This window comes from Populus alba, chromosome 15 (assembly GCF_005239225.2).
Source record: "Populus alba chromosome 15, ASM523922v2, whole genome shotgun sequence".
Classification (NCBI taxonomy): Eukaryota; Viridiplantae; Streptophyta; class Magnoliopsida; order Malpighiales; family Salicaceae; genus Populus; species Populus alba.
The window spans coordinates 6,531,414-6,554,680 of NC_133298.1; the positions used below are offsets into that span (position 1 = coordinate 6,531,414).

General features: G+C 31.2%; 2 protein-coding genes across 3 annotated transcripts; both read left to right on the forward strand.

Moving 5' to 3' along the window:
- The first annotated feature begins 261 nt into the window (after window positions 1-261).
- Window positions 262-2,634, forward strand: LOC118057280 (NAC domain-containing protein 100). 2 transcript variants are annotated; one of them, XM_035069804.2, is made up of 4 exons: window positions 262-811; window positions 1,021-1,340; window positions 1,445-1,722; window positions 1,818-2,634. In XM_035069804.2, exons 2-4 carry the CDS (start codon window positions 1,151-1,153, stop codon window positions 2,427-2,429), a joined length of 1,080 nt encoding a protein of 359 aa, XP_034925695.1. In that variant the 5' UTR covers window positions 262-811; window positions 1,021-1,150; the 3' UTR covers window positions 2,430-2,634. The 2 variants fall into 2 exon arrangements, with proteins under 2 accessions (XP_034925695.1, XP_034925694.1); XM_035069803.2 differs by lacking the exon at window positions 262-811 and having other exon boundaries at window positions 827-1,340.
- Window positions 2,635-13,819: 11,185 nt separating this feature from the next.
- On the forward strand, window positions 13,820-20,702 carry LOC118057281 (uncharacterized). The gene is made up of 2 exons (XM_035069805.2): window positions 13,820-13,998; window positions 17,876-20,702. Exon 2 carries the CDS (start codon window positions 18,010-18,012, stop codon window positions 20,191-20,193), a length of 2,184 nt encoding a protein of 727 aa, XP_034925696.1. The 5' UTR covers window positions 13,820-13,998; window positions 17,876-18,009; the 3' UTR covers window positions 20,194-20,702.
- Window positions 20,703-23,267: the final 2,565 nt, after the last annotated feature.

Genomic DNA, 23,267 nt, shown 5'->3' on the forward strand with positions numbered 1-23,267 from the left:
TTTGGCCAATACCGAGATAAGTATCGAAACAACAAGTTTCTCTTCTCTTCACGATCTCTATTTATGTGATCTATTAGTCAAGCCAGATCTGTTATGATTTGCTCAAAACGAAGACCAGTTGGCATAATTCGAGAAATGCTTCCCTCTAGACTGGTGGTTTCCTAAAAAACGACGGTGCTTTCACGACTGGCAGGCATGAAATTAGCGAAATTGGAATTCTCTCTCACACAGAATTATACTCGAGAGTTAGACCCTGCAGCTATCCCTTCGGAACATCTCCATGTAATTACGGAATCCAGACTGGTGAAAAGCAGAGATTATAAGAAACAGTGCACAGTTTTCCACAACTGAAGAGATAGAGCCAAGGGTGGATTACGCCTCTACAACTAAGGTTGAGAATTTCTGAGAAGACCCGGTGAATATTCCTTCTGTATTTCCTCAGGTGATCATGGGAACCACCAAATGGAGGAGAGAAAGGAAGAAACGGCACCGAATTCTTCAGAAATTCAGGTAAACCTCATGAGTGGAGAATGCCTTGAAAGCTAAGAAAGGTGAGATGGAAAAACTGAAGAACAAGCCTGACATGAGAATCCCATTAACATTTGGGTGGAGAACTAAGTAGCCAAGTCAGCCAATACTGTAGTTGATTATTAAATTTCTAACACCCCATAGTTAAGAGAGAGAGAGAACTAAAACAACCTACCAAAAAGTTGCTTTACGTAGCACGTTTCTTGCTCTCTAACACCACAAGTATTTAGGGGCTTCTGTTCCTACGTTGTGCCTTTTCTCTTAAGATCTCTCCATCTTTCAGGTATTTAACTTTTTAATTCCATGGCTTCTCCCCGTCCACTCTCTCTCTCAATCTCTACCTTTCTTCCTAACTTCCCATAGCTTTCTAACCTTTTCTCTTTCTTTTAGCTTTTCACTTTCCATCGAATTCTTTCAGGCCTGCTGATTTCTTTACAAGGTTCCTTGAACCTGGAGAACTAGTCTTGTTTGATCAGTGCTCATTTGACACAGGAGGTTATATATAAGGGTTGGGGTTGAGTTCTTAGACTTGATAGCGTCTTTATCAGACAGAGAAAAAACCAGTTTCTGAAACAAAGGTCCTACTGTATAAAATAAGACGGGGGTTTTAGCTTTCCAAGAAATGGAAAACATTTCTGGGCTTGGTAAGGAAGGTGATGATCAGATGGATTTGCCTCCTGGATTCCGGTTCCATCCAACCGATGAAGAGCTTATCTCTCACTACTTATACAACAAGGTTCTTGACATCACCTTCTCCTCTAAAGCAATTGGAGATGTGGATTTGAACAAGTCTGAACCCTGGGAACTGCCATGTAAGTCCTTCTAGTAAAATGATCATTTTCTTTCAATCTTTCTTCATAGAAATTATGTTGAGTTAGACCTTTTATCTTATGGCCATGTTTTTGTTTGGATGAAGGGAAAGCGAAGATGGGAGAGAAAGAGTGGTACTTTTTCTGTGTTAGGGACAGAAAGTACCCTACAGGTCTCAGGACAAATAGGGCAACAGAAGCTGGTTACTGGAAAGCCACAGGGAAAGACAAGGAGATCTATAGAGGAAAATTCCTGGTTGGAATGAAAAAGACCCTTGTATTCTACAAGGGTAGAGCCCCTAAAGGAGGGAAAACCAATTGGGTCATGCATGAATACAGATTAGAGGGTAGATTTTCTGTCCATAATCTCCCCAAAACTGCCAAGGTATACCTCTCCTCTGTTTCCTCTGTTTTTATCAATACTGTTTGTCTCCTTTTTTATTGTTCAAGTTAAGCTGATTGATTTTTGCTCTTGTGTAGAATGAATGGGTGATCTGCAGGGTGTTTCAAAAGAGTTCTGCTGGAAAGAAAACCCATATTTCAGGTCTAGTGAGATTAGGCTCGTTTAGTAATGAATTTAGCCCTTCTGGTCTGCCACCATTGATGAACTCTTCACCCTACAGTTGCAAGATTAAGCCAGTGGCCGAGTCGGTCAACGTGCCCTGCTTCTCCAATCCCATTAATGTTCAAAGAAACCAACAAGACACGATTGATTGCTTCGACAATCATCTTTTAGCAGTTTCAACAAACCCTCTAGAGGTTTTTCCACGAATCCCACTTTTGAATCCATTCTACACTCCTCAGGCTGCCCCGGTTTCAGGAAACTTACAGTATCCAGGTTCTGTTTTAATGCAAGACCACTCGATCTTGAGAGCCTTGATTGCAAACCAAGGCACAAACATGAAGCAGCAAAGTTTCAAGATTGAAAGGGATATGGTCGGTGTCTCACAAGACAGTACTACAGATATGAATACTGAAATCTATTCAGTCGTATCAAATCTTGAAGTGGGAAAAAGGTCAGGTGATGATCAAGATGCAACACCTTCTACATTAGTTGCATCAACGGGCCTTGATTGTTTTTGGAACTATTGAGAAACAGTGCTAGAAGACGAACCTCAAGTTGAAGAGGATCAAGAAAAAGAACAGCTTGATTTACTGTTATTATCTATTTTGAAATTAAAATGTGGTCCTGTGTATAGATTTTCTTGATTCTGATTGATAAGTTGAAAGAGAGTGAAGCAAGTATTATGTATTGTAAGAAACTATTTTATGAACTATTATGTTGTTTTTTTCTATATCTGTTTTGTTGGCTTTTATTGTTATTGTCAAAATTGCTTTCGAATGCAGAATCTGTCACATATTAGATTTAGTTGGTGGCTGACTGATCATATTTTAAAATCTCTCTTAAAAATAACTAAATAACTAAATATTGCATGCACTCCTTTGGATTAATTAATGCTTACATTATTAGAGATTATGCTTACATCAATGGAGATTATGAGTTACATTCTCATAGTTTTATATTATATTGTATAGTTTAGGATGTTACGGAGACGGTAAGATATCTTTGAAACGATTTTTATCAACCAAGACTAAATCTTTCTTTGAACGAAGACTATATTTATTAAAATTTTATTTTCACGATCTCTCTTTAGATCCAAATTTAAAATAATAACATAAGAAACCTATCTATTTATAATGGGGCAAAGTCTCAAAAGGATTTGTCGGGACAAGCGGGTTAACATTTATTGCAAAGATTAACACCTCATTACGGCAATCCCTCTTCCCTCTACTCCTCGTCTAGCTGACATGTGATTTGGAGAATGAATGATACAAATGTCTATACCTCTAAATTAACATTTCTTTGGCTGCTGAACATATAAAAAACATTGCTTGTTAATTCTATCTGGCCTAGGGTTTGGAAACTAAAAGCTCCTGAGAAAATAAACATGATGCTTGTTCATAATAGTCTTCTTATGAACCTGTTTAGATGCAGAAGGAACATTGTTAACTCTCCCATTTGGAGGAGGAGACTGCTTTGTATTGCTTGCGAGACTGTTTCTTTGCTAGGGACATGTTGACAAAGTTGGATCTTGTTAATGCTCACGGGTTTTTGAAGCTCTGATGTGATGGAATGGTTTTGAGATATGGGTTCTGCCAATGATTCTTTTGTTTTTTTTTTTTTTGTTTTTTTTTTTTTTTTGGGTTTATGGTGGATCTAGAGAGGTGCATGAACATTATTTCATATGGTGATAATTATGCAGGTGACAGTTGGATTTTGAGGAGGATTATCCTTCTCAAGGATGATCTTTGTAATGCTTTTGAATTGTCAAGCATAGACATGAAATTATTATTTCTTGGTGTAGAACTGCTAAGGGGATTATCTGTAATTCTGATTCCAGAACTTCTAGCTATTGGCACAAGCTTGCTTCCAGAAACTTCTGGCTATTAAACATGGATTAGCTCTTGCTTAGAATCAAGGCTTTAGAAGGATTATCTGTAATTCTGATTCCTTGAATGCCTTGAGACTTGTTAACGAGGGAAACTCCATTTTTCATAGGTTTAGACTTTAGAGCTATTATCATGGATATCAAGGAGCTTCTCTCAAGGGATTGAGAGGTCAATCTTGATGATGCATTAAGGTAAGTTAACTTATATGCCGACTTCTTAGCTAGGCATGGGGCTAAAAATTTATCCTAGTTTTGTATATGAAAAGATTTATTTAAGCTTGTTTGTTTTTATGTTTTAAAAATATTTTTAAAAAAATTTAAAATTTTTTATTTTTTTCTTTGCTTCAAATTAATAAATTTTTTGATATTTTTAAATTATTTTGATACTTTGATTTTAAAAATAATTTTTAAAAAATAAAAAAATATATTATTTTGATACATTTCTAAGTAAAAAACACTTTGAAAAATAATTTTATCATAGTTTTGCATATGAAAAGACCCACCTAAGCTTGTTTGTTTTTGTGTTTTAAAAGCGTTTTTTAAAAAAATTTAATTTATTTTTGCTTCAAAATAATTTTTTTTAAATAATAAAAAAATTATTTTAATACATTTCTAAGTAAAAAACACTTTGAAAAATAACCGCAATCACACTCTCAAATATGTTGTCTTCATGCTTGTAGATTCTAATTGGTACTTATTATTGTTGAAGAGTCTGGTTTATTTTTATTTTTTCACTGATAAAAAAAAATATCAGGACTAAATTGAATGTTTTATCAAAAAAAGATAACTCATAGAGATTCAATGATAATAATAAATAATCCATGTATTAGGTCATGGAATGTTAGATCTCCTATTCTCTCTTTGATTATCACAGTTCATGCATTTGATTTAGTTACAAAAATGAGGATGAGGACAAAAACTTTTGTTGGAGTTAGACGCAACCGATCAAATAAAGAAATTCTATCATTTATTCTTTCATTTTCATGATGCACGCACCTTCTTTTCAAGCTCTAACGCTCAAGAATGAATGTATCTATTTCTTGAAGATAAGGATATCCTCGCATTGATTTTGTATATTCTGAGAAAATTAATATTAGTTATAAGATTTGAACTTACAAAATCAAGATAGATATACAATATTTATTCGCTATCAAATAATAATATTAATTAAAAATTTAAATTAAATTTATATTATTTTCTAATAAATCTTTCAAATAAAATTAAAAAATAGAGTATTATGATGAGATTAATTTGAACTTATTACTGTTTAGTCACTAAAACTTTAATATCATATTAAAAAAATATTTTAATTTAAAAATTTAAATTATTAAATAAAATAATAAGAATAGTTTTATATTACTATCTAATATTCCCCACTATGCCACTATCTCTTAATTAAGAACGAATATATCCTTGATTTTTTCTATTAAATATTTTATACCATGTGGGGTTTTAATTTTTGGCGCATGAACATAAAATTTTGGCAACCCTTTTAACTAGTTATTAGTTGAGTCCTACACGACAAGATCCTTAACTGTACATGAAACTGAAGAGCTTTTGTCTTGCACAAGTTTTTGTTGTATCGGAAAATATATATATATTTTTTCTTTTTGAATATGCCCATATATCTTCTGCACTTTAGAAAGAGTCCATCCAGCTAATGAAAATATGAAGGGCATTGAATGCTATATATTACACATGTTTTTCTTCTTCTATTCTTTTTAGGGTAGGCTCCCATGATGTTTATCATGTTTCTATTAAAAAAAGACATTTTGATCGAATGACTATGATTTTCAAAAACATTGGGAGTAAATGCAATATGAATTTCAACAATGACTTTTTTAAGATCGCTTTGTTTTTTTTATATATACTTTTAAATCTATCATTCTATATTACTTTGTCTTGAAATTAGACTTTATAATTATTATTTTTTTTATATGTTTATTGTGATGTTAAAAAAAAATTGATGGTAAGTTTATGATTGATTTAAGAAAAAGACTGTATTAATTTAAACCAATTGAAGATTTAGAGGTCGGATTTGAAACTAGTAAAAATATTCAAAACCTTTTTTTTTTTAACAAAAAACAAAGACTAAAAAAGAAAGAAGATGAAAAGTAATTGATGCATGTAACACACGTGCCAACGTGTGGAGAGTGGTCTATGTGACTTTATTTATGTTTTGAATATGGCTCTTTTTGGTACCATCAAAATCATCTCAATGAAAGTTTTTTATGGGGTTGTATATAGTGATATTGGAGCTCCAATATGGCTATAATGGCTTATCTTTGTTTTCTTTTTTTTTTTTTTCTCATCTTTTTTATCTTTCATCTCCTTAGTTTTTGTGCTTGACACTCTTCAAAATAGTAAAGTGATCATCAGTTTAGTGTCAAATTTGATTATTATTTTTTAAAATTGCTATTTTTTTTATCATTTATTATTATTTTTTAATTTTACCATTCACTATTAGGTTAATTAGGGATTAGGCTTCATAGTTTTTTTATTTATTTGTTTTATATGAGGTAATTTTAATCTCATGTTTGTTTTATATGAGATAATTTTAATTTTATAACCCGAGTTACTGATTTGAAAGACTAACCCAAATGGAGTGAGGTCTTTTTTAGGGTTTATATATATATATATATATATTATCAATTTCATCCTTCAACATTTAATTGGTTGAGAATTGAGTTTTGAAATTTTTTTTATTTAATTTTTATTATGTTATTCTGGTCTCATGACCTAGTTTGCGTGTTTAATTGGTTGACTCATGTTATTTTTTTGTTGTTTTTTAAATGAATTTGTATTTCAATTTCGTTCTTTAACATTAAGTTAGTTGAAAATTAAGTTTTATTTTTTTATTTACTTTATATGGGATTATTCAATTTTTATTATCTAAGTTGTAGGTTTGACAGGTTTGATTAGGTTGACTTGACTCATTATTTGTTCATTTTTTTTTAATTATTGTTTTTCAATAGTGGGTTGATTGGGGAATAAAATTTATAATTTGTTAAAAAAAATTATGATGTTATCATGATCTCATGACCTAGATGATAAAATTTATAGGTTAACCAGGAATGAATTAGGTCGGTATATATTTATCATCTTAATATTTTTTAAGAATATCCTCCAATTTAAAAAGGTGCTGTCAAATATACATCAATTTTTTAGTTTATGATTAATTTTTTTCAACTAGAAAACATGTTGACAACATCTTCTCTAATTTGTTTTTAATTTTTTTTTAATCCAACCCACAGTATAACAAGACTCAAGAATTTAGTTACAACTAGTAGAACAATTAATTAATTAATTGTACTTTTAAGATTTCAACAAATTTCTACCCCATAGTTAAGATCTATGTTCATAACTAGAAAAAAAAAAATTGGTGGGACAGGAAATTATGATTTAAAAAATATTACAAACACATACACAAAATCATTTCAAGAAAAAAAAAGTTATTGCTATGATTTTAAAAAATATTACAAACACATACACAAAATTATTTCAAGAAAAAAAGTTATTGCTACCCTTAATTTGGTGATTTTTTTTTTTATCAATTATCTAATTTCTTTTGTGAATTCTGTTAAGAAAGTCTTGAATTGGCTGTTGATTCTTTATATATATTTTTATAATATTTGGAATTAAAATTTATTTTCTTGGGTGCAAAATATCAATCACGTGTGATGTGTCCCACGAGATGATGAGGTCAAGTTCATCAGGAGAGTTAGGTCTTTTTAACGGTCGACACGTAATCATATGGTCCCACAAGCTATTCCCGCGCTAATGAGACACGCGGCTCAGGTTTTGCTAACGTCACCTTCTCATCTTCAATTCAAATTCCACCACCATTACATGGCAGTGGGGCACTCACAGTGTTGCCACATGGGCTGCGATAAACGTGTGGACCCTCTCTCAGCTGTAACATGCTGTCGTTTGAAAAGAACCCCAAAGCTTCCATAACGGTATCTTTCATCCCATCCCTATCCGGCAAAATTCGTGAGAGAATCAAGGGAAAGAAAAACACAGTTCATAGTTTTGTTTTAAGATAACGAGTGTTTTTTTTAATCAATTTATCATCCATTCATATCACATTAATTAATCTAGTATATTTTAAAAAAACTAAAAATTAATTAAACAATATCATTAAACATCATTATCTGGTCTAAATAGTCGGCTTAAGACTTAATTTGAGTTAAATTTCAAAATAATTAAGTGAGAATCTGACGTGATATAATATGATTAACCTCATAGATTAATCCTTGATTCGGTCAAAACTTAGTTTGATTTTTTTACAAAATAATATAATTTTAATTTTTTTAAAAAATTAATATAACATTTTAGTTGACCTGTGTTAATTTGTTCAACCCGTAATCTAGTTCATTAAATGTAAATTTCTTATTATCTCTTTAAATTTTTTGATAATGAGAATCGGAACTTCTTTTATATTTGAATGACAAATTCGTAATGAAGTATCAAAAGACTCCTTCATAGAATTTCTTAGATGAAACCAAAGAAAAGTGTTAATTTTTTTTTTTTTAAGTAATGAAATAGCATGACACTCCATGCGTGTGTTAATTACCATTATTTCTAGAAATTTCATGTAGGTCAACTTGTTGATTGATAAGATATTTAAAAACACAGATTAAAAGAAGAAATTTCAATAAGGACCTAATCATTTATATATATATATATATATATATATATATATATATATAGAGAGAGAGAGAGAGAGAGATCCCATTAAAAAAAAAAAAAAAACAAGAAGAAATTCCCATTATACATTGAAAAGATTGAAGACATGATTTTGGCAAGCTGATTGGTTCGTGAGTTGATGAATTTGAAACACTGTGATATGCTAACAAACGTTAGAAGTATTTTGTCAAATGTCCTGGCTCCACTCGAAATCATATCGCTTCGAAACTAAAAAAATAAAAAAATTAATTAGAATTTTTTAAAAAAATATATGTGACAACCCACGAACATTCTGGAACGAAAATAGATGATTCTTATTTCTCTGCTTGAAGTCGGATTCATTTTTTAAATAACAAAACATTAAGTATTGTTAATATATCTTGATTAAAAGTATCACATTTTTTTTATAATATTAAAATGGTAATATATTATATCAACTTAGGTTAACTTGTCAAATCAATTATCTAGATCATGAGACCCTGATAACCCTATAATAAATAAATAAATAAATTATTAAATTCGATTCTCTATCAACAAAATATTAAGAGATGAAATTAAAAATAAAATTCAACTAAAAAAATAAGCCGAGATAACTCGAGTTAACTTATTAAACCTAAATCATGAGATCAAAATAATTACATCGAAAATAAATCAAAATAAATTATAAAGCTCAATTCTCAATTAAATCAAATGTTAAAAGATTCAATTAAAAAAGGACTCAAATAACCACATAAGTTAACTGAACAAACTCGTGACTAGGATCATGACCCTGAGATAATATCATAAAATACAAACCGAAAAAAATTAAGAAGCATAATTCCCAATCAACCCCATATATTAAGGGTGGAATTGAAAAAAATCAACAATAAAGAATAATAAAAAAAAAACCTAAGTCAACCAGCCTAACCCGTGATCCGGATCATAAGACCATAATAATTGCATAAAAAAAAAGAGATTATGAAGCATAATTCTCAATTAATCCAATATTAAAGGATTAAATTGAAAAAAAAAATCAAATAAAAAAGAAAAAAAATGACTCAATTTAAACCGAGTTGACTTGTCAAAACTAGATTAGAAAATCAAAATAACTCCTTAAAAAGAAAATAAAAACATTATAAAGTCTTAATTAACTCAATGTTGAATGATGAAATTGAAAAAATATATATTCAATTAGCCCAATATTGAAAGATGAAATTGAAAAAAAAAAAAATAACCTGAATCAACACGACTAGCTCACAAAACTTATAACTCAGGTCATGAGATTGGAACAACTCAATAAAAATAAATAGAAACAAATTATGAAGTCAATACCTAATAAATCTAATAAAAAAAAAATAAAATTATATATAAAAAAAAACTCTAAAATTTTGTGAGGATCAGAGTAAACAAATCCCTGGTATCTCACTATTGATTGCTACGTTAAATGCCGAGAACTTTTTAATATATGTTAATAATTTTAAAATTGCTCGTTTGGCCAATTGGTTGGTCTATCAAATCTCTAAATTAACATAATAATAGCCTAACTCTTAACATTTATTTTGGGTAGAATTTTTAGTGCAACTAAAGTTGCTAAAGCCCATATATACAAAAAGGTAAAAACTGACCCAAACACAAAGTTCTAAGAACTAGCAAATCAAGGTCCAAATGATGATACTTTTTTGAAAATCATTAGTGTCTCAATCAAGGTCCAACCCCTGATGAAAGCCATTCTTTTTCGATTCATCATTAGTGTGTCAATTGTGAGTTTTCTCCATGCGAGTATGCCATTGCTTACTCTTTTTTTTTCCTTTTGTTTTTCAAGGTGTTGAATGATTTCTCCTCACCCTCCAACAAGACTAACTCCATCTATTATCCATATTTTCTTGGTCGCAGCACAGTTTTTAGACCCGGTTTGGTAGCCAGCCTAATTCAAAACTTGAATTTCAGGTTTTGACCGGATTACCGGGTCGTCCGGGTCAAATATTTTTTTTTAAATCAAAAGGACGTTATTTAAGTAAGAAAAAAATAAAAATCAACGGGTTGCAACTGGGTTTTTGACCAGGTCTTGCCGAATCACACCAGGTTTTTTCTTCTTGTATTTTTTCTTCAATCCGGCCTTGTTTCCAGCCCCGGATCAACCTATTGGGCTAGACCGTGTTTCAAAATTATGATTAGCATGCATATTTTCAAACTTAACTAATAATAGTTAAGTACTCGGGGTGTTCATGATTTAGTCTAGTTTAACAAAACAATTTCAACCAAATCAAAACTTTTAATTTTAAAAAAATATAACCTGAATTAATATAAAAATAAAAATAAGTTCAAAACAAACTAATTCAAGTTGGTTTTTTTTATTCGAAATGGGAAGACCCAAAGCATTTTAAATGGGCTTGTTTATTGGGTTTTAATGCCCTATTTAAATTGGGCTTAAATAATTTTTTATCGGACTTAGTTTTTTTAGGCTTTTATAACAAATTTTAAATTATTTGTAATACAAAATCAAATTGAAATATATGCAATTCATCAAGGTGTTCTCCCTGACAATAAATTGAATTATTCATGCAAATCTACTATTTAGGAGAAAAAGAGATTTTTTCAACTCACAACCTGTAACCCTATGCCTTTGAATGAGAATTTTTCAACATACATAAAACTAACATTTTGTTTGTTTGTTAACAGAAACTTGCCATGTTCATTAGGTAACATGATATTGCTGACAAACTTATGTTGTCCGATTGATAACAGAAACTTCATGTGTGATTGCTGGATATAAGAAATGAGTGAATTAGGGTTTCAAGTCAAATATACCTTTTATATCATGGTTGGTTTGAGTTACAGACTGAACTTGTTCAGTAAACAATCTAAAAAACAGGAATATAAATAAATCCAATAAGTTTTGTAGGCTGAATTTTTAGAGGTTTTGACGCGACTCCAAATCAAACTGAAATTTTTTTAAGTTTTTTTAATTGGTTTTTTTTTTTCCTGTTTAGTTTTCTTGATTGTTTGATTTTTTTGAACCCCCCTAACATAAAAAAAAACTTTGATATTCAAGTCTTAAACCATGAATGCCTATTCTTTTCATTCTAGTTTTACCAATAATAACTTCAAGTTCTAATTTAAAAATTTCATAATATATTGATTTTATCTTATTGAAAAACTAAGGAATCATCATGTCTCGTCACACAATTGATAATGGCTTGTTCTTGAGGAGTTGCAATCTAGTATGGTTCTTTTTGAGAAGAGACTAGCTAGAATTTTTCATTATTCGTATGGAGTTCTAACATTTGTAATATGCTTCAACATTTATTTTCAATGGCGGTCCTAAAAGAAAAATACTATTTTGTTAGAAAATGTATTTGGAAGTATGATTATGGTTACTTTTTAAAATGTTTTTCACTCAGAGAAAGCATGTCAATAATATTTTTTAAAAAATTATTTTTGAGATCAGCACATTAAAATAATTTGAAAACATAAAAAATATATTAATTTAAAATAAAAAAAATTCAAATTTTTTTAAAAATATTTTTTAAACACATGCCAAATGCCCTCTTAATCTTCTGCTTATACAAGACTCTATTAATGCCTTCGACTGATTGCGTGTCTTAAGTACTGTTGACTACTTCCTAGAGATCTTGGCATTGCATGTTGCCATTGTAATTCTAGTTGTTAAATTTCTTGATTCCTTCAACTATTTGAAGGTCTCCTATCGCCTATGTGCTATTTTTGACAACACAAAACAAGATTGATTGTAGCTTAAAAACCAAGAAACTAATGCATATTCATGTAAAATAAATCTCTGTGGATTTTATGAAAGAGCAACTAATACATATTCATGTATTATATATAGGGAGATTATAATATTATCTTAATTAAGACTAATTACACCAGCAAGAACTAATGAAGGCATGATGGAAGGATCAAAATGAACCATAAAAGAATTTGTGGAATCACATTAAAACAGGTTATACTTGAAGGACCAATTTGAAATTTGGCAAGAACAGAGATTACGGTTACAAATTACAATTAATTTTGGCCTATAGTGGGTATTGACAAATGCTAAACATGCAATAATGGAATCCCTAAGCACAAAATGATGAAATGCAACCTCTTGGTTCTTGTTCTTTGTACGGAAAAAAAACTTTTTGGCTTCCCAATAATTCCAAAATTTTATTTATTTTGCATGGCTAAATTATGTGTTGTGGTTTTGAAAACCCAATTTCAAAGCACATATAAATTTATATCAGTATATTAAAATTATTAAAAAATATTTTATAAAAATTAATTTAATATTTTTTAAATAAAAAAATAGGTTGAATTATATTACCATACAAAACATTGACAGGTATGAACATTTATTTGTAGAACTCAGAATGCTTTAAATTAGACAAATCTGACCAAATCTATAGTATCTGCAAGAGGAATTCACCTAATTATTTCACCAAATGTGCAACTCAAGCTAAAAGTTAACCATAGACCCTAGTTAAGAGTCCCGATGTTCTGCCAACACAAACCCTATAAAAGAGTTAAAATTTAACCCTAATTAACTTCTTTCCGTTATAAAAAATTGGATTTGCATATGACCAATCCAATAAAATGAAGTTTCAAGGTTAAGGAGTGATAAATATATAAGAGACAAACATATTTTGTTAACGAAATAAATATTAAGACATAAAATAAATATTATTTTTAAAATAATTTTAAAATGAATTTCTATATTATCAAAATACTAAATACATGTAGACATGTTATATCTATCTCTATTATCTCTGTTTTTTTTTTTATTCTGATATAGCAACAAAATACTATCTTAATACATACACGAACAAATTACTTCTACAAAATTTTATTTTAATGGATATTATAGTTGTTTATATATATATATATATATATATATATCTAATTCATCGCATTTTATAAAATAAAAATTTAGTATCAATTAAAATAAAAAACTAGTTCATGAATACCTTTTATCATTGAAATTTTTTTTTATAATACTCATAATTCATCCATTATCACTTACTATATTATTTTGTGTAGTTAGTTAATTATGTTCATTTATTTTGTGTAGATAGTTATAAATGGAAAATAAAATCTACCATGCTTGTTTTGCAATATGTTTAACACCAAAAATTGCCATTAATTGCCCAATTACCATAAATAATTCACCAAATTTAATCACAATTTGCAAACCCAATTCTAGTTAAAAATTAACCCAAGTTAAAACTTAACCCACACATTGCCAATATGAACACAAATCAAGAGTTAAAATTTAACCATAGTTAATTGTGTTTCTACTATATATATATATATATATATATATATATATATTATATATATAAGTAGGACTTGGGTTGCTAATAAAAAAGGACACCCTCCTACTTAAATATTAACCAAATCCCCACCCGCACTTTAGAGAGAGAGAGAGAGAGAGAGAGAGTTCTTCAGAGTTTCTAATGGAATTTTGACAAAAAAAGATGAAACCCATTGTGCATGTTGATTGATACAAATTTTCTTCATTTTAAAGGACCCCCCCCCTTCTATAGGTAACTTTTCATTTTTTACACTTTTTTTTTTACTCCAGAGCAAAAGTTTTTATTATTATTCTGTTTTTGGCAAGATTGGCAATCCTTGTACTGGTTTTTTGAGACTCTATAATCTAGGGCTTCGGTTTGAAATTAACTTTTGTATAATTCAAATGAGTGAAATTTGACCGTTACATGTTGCTTTAAAAACCCTAATACTGTAGATCCATCAAGAACTTGTTTTATTTGATTGTAGTGTTTTTGACTGATTTTTGGACTGTTTGCAAAAAGGGTTTTCTTGTGTTTTATTTTTGTGATGTTCAATGTGGGTTGGTTGTGATTCATGAATTGTTTAGAACATGGAATGGTGAAGTAAAGCTGCGACCTTTTTTATTTTACATTTTGTGGGCGTGTTGCTTGTTGGCTGTTTTTGTTCGAAAATGAATTTACTTAGTTGTTTTACTTTATAATTTGAGGTTAGCTTTAGTTTATTGCTGTAAATTCTTCTGATTTTTTTGCTAAGTTGGAGCTTGTACTGTTGAAATTAGTTGATTAGGTATCTGAAGAAGTTAGGAATTCTGATTCTGATTCTATCTTGCTTTGGATTTAGATCCATTAGATTTTTCAGGGAATGCTGCACATTGCTATTGTTTGTGTTTTAGTGATAATCAAAGTGTTGAAAAGGTTGAATTTAGCATTAGTCTAGAGTGTTAAAAGAAAAGTCTATACAGAATTGGAATGTATTGACACGTTCTGTTCTCAGAATTGTGATAATGGTAGCTCCAATAAGGTGGGGATGTGTAGTTTAAGAATAATGAACAAGAGATTCTGATTACCTTTGGAACTACTCGGTGTTGGGTTTCAAATGTTATGGTGCTGTTTGTGCCATTTTACAAGAGTTTGACACGTTAAGGGGAGATCATGATTTTAGGGAAACAATTTTGCTACTTTTATAGGCATTGAGAATTATATTTATACACATACTAAGTTTGATCAATTTCAGCATATTTCTTTTCCTTGTGTTGATGGTACCTTTTGAATCTAATTTTATTTCGTTTGCCCCTCCTCTAAATGTGAGATTTCAAATTCAATACTCTGAAAGCTAAAAGAAAAGCTTTGTACTCCAGGTAAATTGAAAGATTCATAAATTTCTGTCCAGTATCATTGATCCTTAATGGAAACAAGAAGCTTTAAGATTTTATGATCTGAACTTGAAAGAATTTGAAAACATCTGTCAATGAGACTTTTCTAGATACATTGTTTCTCTAAGTCTGGAAACTGAGAAGAACAAAGGGAAAAACCAAATTGGAAAATCTAACTCCCATCTGCAATGCACATTTCTTTTTTATTTTATGAGAAAAAAACTGGTTTTTGCTGAAATATGGAAAATACTATTGTAACAAAATTGTTGCTAGAAACTACTTTTTATCTATAGGAAAGCTGAATTTATTCTCCTTTTAAGTCCAATATTATGTGCTTGGGAATGCTTAAAATGGAAGGTAAAGAAAAATAAGAATAAAAAAAAAATATTTCGTTTGCATCTGCATGTAAATATGTTAACCTGGATTTCAAATTTATTATAAGGTGTAACACTTGTTTGTGAGGGTTCATACAGAAAGCACTCACGCATTATTAACTGAAGTAGAAATCTGTTCTATATATTGATTATGTTGCCTTTCCATGTCTTCTATGTTTAAGAATTGCGAGGGAAGAAAATTGGAAACGTGTCATTACCTTGGCACATGGAACATTTGCCAACTGCTGGTTATGTCACATGATATAGGCATTGTTTACAATAAACTCATAAATGGGGTGTTAACCTCCTCAATATGCCCTCTTATCACATATTGTTTAGGAGTTCCAGGCGGTAATTATTCTATGGCATTAGTTCTTAACTCATAAAATGAAGAGTGCATGTACTTGATTTATTTATCGTATATTACATAAGCTTGCTTAGAGAATCGGATTCACTCCTTTTGCTGATATTAGTATTCACTAAGCATATATATGGTAGGGTTTGAAAGTGCCAATTACTGGTACTTGTAATTAAAAAGAAAAAAAGAGACCTATGCATGCCTGATTGAAACTATATGTGTATGTTGGATGAGTCACAGGATATTCACTGGGTCTTCTTGGTTAGGCAAAGTGCCTAGGGGGAAGACCTATCTAGTGGGAGGGAAAAATGTGAGTTTGGGCAGAAGCTATTAGGCACTGGCAGAGGGCAACAAAAATAGTGTTTTTTTTTTTTTTTTTTTTTTTTTTTGGGGGGGGGGGGGGCATGGTTTCCATGCTGCCCTTGTTAATAGGGGACACGCCGCGCGCACACACACGCTCCATTTTAGGATATCCATGGAAAGACACGTATTGGTATTAATTTGTCTAGGCTTGGGGAGTTGTTTTGTTCAATTACTTGTGCTTTATTCTTATTGCAATATATGTATTTGTGTGTGTGTGTGTGTCTTTGTAATTGTATACTAGAGACTTTCTAAATATATTCAAGTACCATGATTAAATTCTTTAAGTTGGTGGAGTTACTCCCGGCCTTTCTTTGAAAGTGCATGATGACTCTTGCATGATGTGTGCTTGTGTAAATGCACATGTATAATTTTCATTTATAACTAATAGTAGTGGAAAGCATGCAATGCCATTAGGTGGCATTTGTATTTATTTAGCTATCTGAATTAATTTATGTCTGTTATGGTGCTATATCCTTCTTCCCGCCCTTTAATTTATTGACATCATATATATGTTAAGCTATTGAATGTTTTTCCACCATTATGCATATTCTTAAAATGGTATCCAACCCTATTGTATCTCATGGATGATCTGCAGTAGGATTTTGTGGGCTTGAAGTTTGAGATTTACTGTTAGGCATGAGGATACACAAAAAGTTACTGCGAGGGATTATGTGTTTCTTTCGACAAAGAAAGATTGTTTAGCCATTCCAAAAAAGATCTTGGAGATTGTCTAATGCTTACTCTCAAACTCTTTGTTTACACAGTAGTAATAGTAGTTGCTTCCCTTTTCATCTTTGGGTTTTTATCTAATGATCCTAGGTGTAATCCTTGACGTGAAGAATAAAATAAAAAAAAAAAAGGCTTTTTCCTTGCTTGATTTTTTATTTTTATTAAATGTTAGAATTTTATCTATTCTACATCTTTAACTATTACAAAATGAATAAAGAAAAAGACTTGAAAAAAAAATACCAAGTCATCAACGGAACTGGTAAGAGAGGGATTCGAACCCTCGATACGCATAACTCATACAACGGATTAGCAATCTGGCGCTTTGGTCCACACAACCATCTCTCCCAATTGAGAAAAGATAATCCCCATGTTACATTACACAACAATACACAACATGTAGGGCTTGAAAAAAAAAGTCGTTCTATACTCTTTTTTAAAATCTTTTTTATTACTATTTTTTATCTTTTTTTATTACTATATTATTATTATATGCATCTATGTTTATAGGTCAAATATTCCAATGAAGTAATTTGTATGCCTTTATGTTTATAGGTATTAGGGAATGACATTACATGATGAGTGGACCGTTTGTACTTCTTAATTTATTAATGTATCGCATGTTGGGCTGCTAGTTTTTCTGTCATTTGTTGCTCGTATTAGAAGAAAATGAGACTTACTGTTTTGTCAAATATTGAATTTTTCTCCTAGTTAATGTCAATAAATGACATACATTCTAGAGTCAAATAAAGAATTATGTGATTTATAGTTGTTTTTCCGGCAGAGATTTGCTTTTTGGGAAAGAATAAGAAATACAAACATTGTTGGTTGTGATTTGTATGAATATCATGTTGTCTTTTGTAATTATAAGATAATGATACCTTGCATTAGAATCTATTCGACATTGATTTTAGTTTTAATTTTGCTTTGAACAGGTCAGAAAATTGATGGTGCCATTTGTCTAGAAAAATGAACCTGGATTTGTGGAATTTGTGACTCGAGGTTGAAATCTTAGAAACATTCATATAATCACAAGACTCAGGGCTTTATTCCTGGACATACAAATTTTATGGAGTGCAACAAAGATGAAGCAGTCAGGGCTAAGGAAATTGCTGAGAAGAAGTTTATGGGGAGGGATTATGTTGGGGCGAAGAAATTTGCTTTAAAGGCTCAAAGCTTGTATCCTGAGCTAGAGGGTTTATCCCAAATGTTGATAGCATTTGATGTGTATATTTCTGCAGAGAACAGAATAAGTAGTGGAGAAGTTGATTGGTACAGCGTGCTTGGTGTGAACCCTTGGGCTGATGATGAGACTGTCAGGAAACAATACCACAAGCTAGCTCTCATACTTCATCCTGATAAAAACCAGTCTCTGGGTGCAGATGGTGCGTTTAAGTTGGTTTCAGAGGCCTGGGGTTTGTTATCTAATAAGGAAAAGAGACTAGCATACAATCAGAAACTGAATCCGTCAGGACAGCAGCAGAGAGTACCAACCCAGACTAAGGTTCCCTCTTCCCAGCATAGTGCAAATGGCTTTCATAATCATAACAGTACCACAACTTCGCACACAAGGACTCAGAACAAGAATTTTCAGTCGAGGCCCACATCAGGCCCTTCTCCTTCATCTCAAAAACTTGATACATTTTGGACTATCTGCCATCGATGTATGATGCATTATGAGTATCTGAGGGTTTATTTGAATCACAACCTGCGATGCCCCAACTGTCATCAGCCTTTTTTGGCTGTTGAGAAGGATCCACCTTCAAACGTTACAAAGTCATCCCAGAATTCAAGACATCATGCTGCAAATAGTAATCCATTTAATTTCCCAAAAAATGGTGGTCAAAGCTCACGATCTGAGGGATTTGGAGTATGCAATTCAACTACTGCCCCAAACCTCCAAAGGAGTAATTTTACTAGAATGAATGATTCTGGAGGCAAATTTGCATCAACACCAACTGCTGGTCATGCTGATAGTGTGGTTCAGAAGGCACATGACCAAGTGAAGAGGGAGCAGGATGCACAGGGAGCCAATGAACGGGAGAAGCGTTATGTTTCTAAAAGGATGGATAATTCTTCTCTTAGAGCAGACCAACTCTTTAAAAGGAGGAGATCTGATGAAGCTAGTGTGAACAATTATGGAGCTGATATTTTGAATCAAGCAGCCACCGGAAATGGAGGAGCGGGATTGGGAAATTCATCTGAACCAAGAAGGGGCTATTTTGAAGCGCAAAGGGTTTATGGTTTCTCAGATATTCGTACCAAGTCCATTACCGAGAGAGAGTTGTCACTTCTCGAGGTTCGAAACATGTTGATGAAGAAGGGTCTCTCAGATGTGTGCGGAAAACTTAAAGAATGGAGCTCAAATCAAGTGAAACTGAAAGAGAGTAGAACACAGGAAAGCATGGTGAACAATGATGCAAATAAACATAAGAGGAGTGGTCACTCCGCTGGCACTTCTTCCAATGAATCTACTAAACAGGCACCAGCACCTTTGTCTATCAATGTTCCGGATTCTGATTTTCATAACTTTGACCTGGATCGAACAGAAAGTTCCTTTGGGGATGACCAGGTGTGGGCTGCCTATGATGAAAATGATGGGATGCCTCGATATTATGCTCGAATTATCTCAGTGATCTCTTTGAAGCCATTTAAAATGAAGATCAGTTGGCTTAACTCAAGAAGCAACAGTGAATTTGGCCCTTTAGACTGGGTGGGGGCTGGTTTCCTAAAAACCTGTGGCGATTTTTGGACTGGCAAACATGAAATCAGTAAAACTCTAAATGCTTTCTCACACAGGGTTATGTGGACGAAAGGCACACGTGGAGTTGTTCGCATACTTCCAAGAAAGGAAGATGTCTGGGCTCTATATAGAAACTGGTCTCCAGACTGGAATGATGATACCCCAGATGAAATGGTACAAGAATATGAGATGGTAGAAGTGCTCGACGACTATGATGAAGAGCAGGGTATATCTGTAGTTCCTCTTATTAAAGTTGCTGGTTTCAAGGCAGTTTTTCGTAGACATGTAGGTCCAAATGAAGTTAGGAGGATTCCAAAAGAAGAGATGTTCCGCTTCTCTCATCAGGTCCCTAATCACGTGCTTACTGGCGAAGAAGCTCATAATGCCCCCGAGGGTTGTCGGGAATTAGACCCAGCTGCTATCCCGACGGAATTTCTTCAGGTTATTACAGAAGCCAGTGAGGCAGCAGTGGTGGCAACTGGTAGAAAGGCTAAGGAGGAAATGGCGTAGGATTCTTCGCACATTCACACAGATCTCATGGTGGAGGATGCTTCAAAAGCTAAGAGAAGTGAGATGATGGAAAACTGAAGAACCTTTCTGAGATGATACATGAGGGTGGGTACTTAGGCAGCCAAAGCAGCTAATACTGCAGTTTATCCTGCAACAGTTAATAAGTTGCTAGTGGAAAAGCTCAACATACACAATATAGGTAAGTTTTTCCTTTGTTTTATAAGGCTGATCAAAACTGCAGATGCTTCTTTTTGCCATAACTGGAGATGTTCTGTTACTGGATCAGAAAATGATCCCGAGGTTTTTTTTTTTTTTTGGTTTTATTGTTATGGCTGTGTAATCTTCGGATGTTTGAACTATAAAGAAGCTCATGCTTGACCAGAGTCAAGTTTTAGCAGCATCAAGCTCTGTTGTTGAATTACTTTGCATAATGTCTGAATTTTCCTTCATGTATCTTCAGAATCCTATTGTTCAATCCATGCTTTGGATGCCAAGCAATTGTTTTGTTACTTGTTTTGTTTGATTGAATGAAATTGGTTAGCTCTTCAATCCATCCAAAGGGTTTTTCAGGATGTGTTTTTTCTTCATTTCCACTGCAGAGTCTCCTTATTTTCAGTCTACCATGCAATGTTTTTCATCTTGATGATCTTGCTTTAGAATGTCAAGATTGGGCAAAATCTCCAAAACCTAGTGACATAATCTGCTGCAAGAAAACCCTAACTGATTCATTGGATGCATTTGATTGGTGGGAACATGTCGTGCGTGCAACGATAGCATAAGCTTTGTCTGAAGTTACCATTTCTATTCGCTGTAATGGGCCATGGGTTCCTTATTGTTTTGAACCCCAAGCACTGACCGGTTTGTTCAAGAAACAAAGGGGTGTTTTTTTTCACATCATTTTCAACCATTTTTTTCTCCTCATTTTTTTCTCTTCCTTAATATATGTGTGTTTGCTGGCGCATGGATGAGTAAATAGCTTCACCTGTACTGGCTATTTTTTATATTTATAATTTTATCTTTTGTATAATATTTCAGAGATTCTCTAATTTATTCAATCATATTTTTTCATCCAAATTAGAAAATTAATTCAGAATATTTTAAGAAATGAACAGTTTCCAAAAATACTCAACGAGGATGTTTAGAATGAAAATAGTACTTGTGATAATTTGGATCGGTAAAAAAGACAAAAATATATTAAAATATTTAATATTATACAATGATATAATATTTTAGGAAATGAACAGTTTCCAAAAATACTCAACGAGGATGTTTAGAATGAAAATAGTACTTGTGATAATTTGGATCGGTAAAAAAAACAAAAATATATTAAAATATTTAATATTATACAATGATATAATAAACACGATTCAAAACATAAGATTATATTAGGAATTTCCAGTTATGTAAGAATAAATTGAATCATTTATCCTAAATTTTATAAAAACTTTAACCATAGTTTTAAAATCCGGTCCGGCTTGATGGGTCGCCGTTGGATCTGGCCGACCTGGAGCTGAAACCGGGATGGATTAAAAAAAAAACAGGGAAAAAAAAAAAACTCGGTGTGACCTGACTAACCCAACAAGTTAACCCGGTGACTCGACAAGACCCAGTTAAAAACTCAATTGTAATTCGTTAATTTTTTTTTATTAAAATGATATTGTTTTGATATTTTTTTATTAACTTGAATAATCTGGTAAAACCTTAAAATTTAATCCAGCCACCGGGCTGGATATGAAGACTGATCTTTTTTAAAAAAATAAATTTAAATACATATTTTATTATTTTTTATAGCTTATTGATCTCACTCCCCATTACTGGTGTCCACCAATCATTTGGGCCCCTCCACTAGTCGGTCACATTCCATAAAAACAAAAACAAAAAACTCTCAATCAGAATAAATAATATTCTGTACACTTGGATCAATTATTGACTTGATAATTAAAGGTTATTTCTTCAAAAAGAAGGGGGAAAAATGTTAGTGAACAAGATATAAAAGCTAAAAACCTTTTGAAAAAATATTGTAACCCCAGATTCAGAGATATTGTTCATTAGAATAATATTATTAAGGTAATTTTGTTTCTCCATTCAAAATATTTAATACCAACTTTCAAAGGTATTTGAGTTTTTTCAAATGATTTAACAAATTAATCACAGATAAATAATTTTTTTTCATATTAAATGTACAATGAAATAATCAAAATACTCTTAAAAGCAAAATAAATAAATAAACTTGTCATCTAAAAGCATTTTTATATTTGTATAATGGTTTTTTTGTTATCATAATGTCAACTAAGGAGCAAATTAGTATTTTTTTCAAATGTAAAAATAATTCAAATTAAAATGCATAGTGAAACTGCTAAAATACCCTTAAAAATAAAATAAAAAATTAGAGTCAAATGATCTTTGATCTTTTAACAAATGCTTTTCTACCTTGTTATTGAAAGCGTCATCATGTTTTTTTTTTTTCTTGGTGCAACACATTTTTAATAGTAGTCTAGTTTACTATAAGGTCTTTTTTCTCCTTTTTTTTTCTCTCCTTTCCTGAAAAATATATCTTGATCTTCTTTGTTTTTGATATTTTAATTTTAGTTTTATTATTCTTTTGATTTTTAATTTTTATTCTTTATTTATCTACGTAAAAGTTTTATTTGTTTTCAATTTCATCATTTAATCCCAATTTACAAATGTTATATTTTTCAATTTGATCATTCTTCTTTGGTTTCTAATTTTTTGTAACGGTTTTACAATTTCATCTTTCACCCCAAATCAATGTTACTATGTATTTCAATTTAGTTATTGTTGTTTTGATTGTTATTTTTTTTTTCATGGTCTTTTTTGGAAAAGTTATTATTCTTTTCAATTTCAACCTTTAACCATAATTTTTTTTATGTTAATTTAGATCATCATTCTTTTGATTTTTTTTTCTTTTTACTAAATTGATTTTTCTTTTCAATTTCACCCAACAATCAAATTTAAAATCTATTTCAATTTTGATCCTCATTTTTTTAATTGCTATTATTTTAATCCCTTTTTATAATTGAAATTCTTTTTTTTTTTCTTATCCTTAAATATTT

Coding starts and splice junctions, on each gene's coding strand:
- LOC118057281 (XM_035069805.2), top strand. CDS start 18,010: ATGGAGTGCAACAAAGATGAAGCAGTCAGGGCTAAGGAAATTGCTGAG.
- LOC118057280 (XM_035069804.2), top strand. CDS start 1,151: ATGGAAAACATTTCTGGGCTTGGTAAGGAAGGTGATGATCAGATGGAT. Junction 1,341..1,444: donor TGAACCCTGGGAACTGCCAT/GTAAGTCCTTCT, acceptor GTTTGGATGAAG/GGAAAGCGAAGATGGGAGAG. Junction 1,723..1,817: donor ATCTCCCCAAAACTGCCAAG/GTATACCTCTCC, acceptor GCTCTTGTGTAG/AATGAATGGGTGATCTGCAG.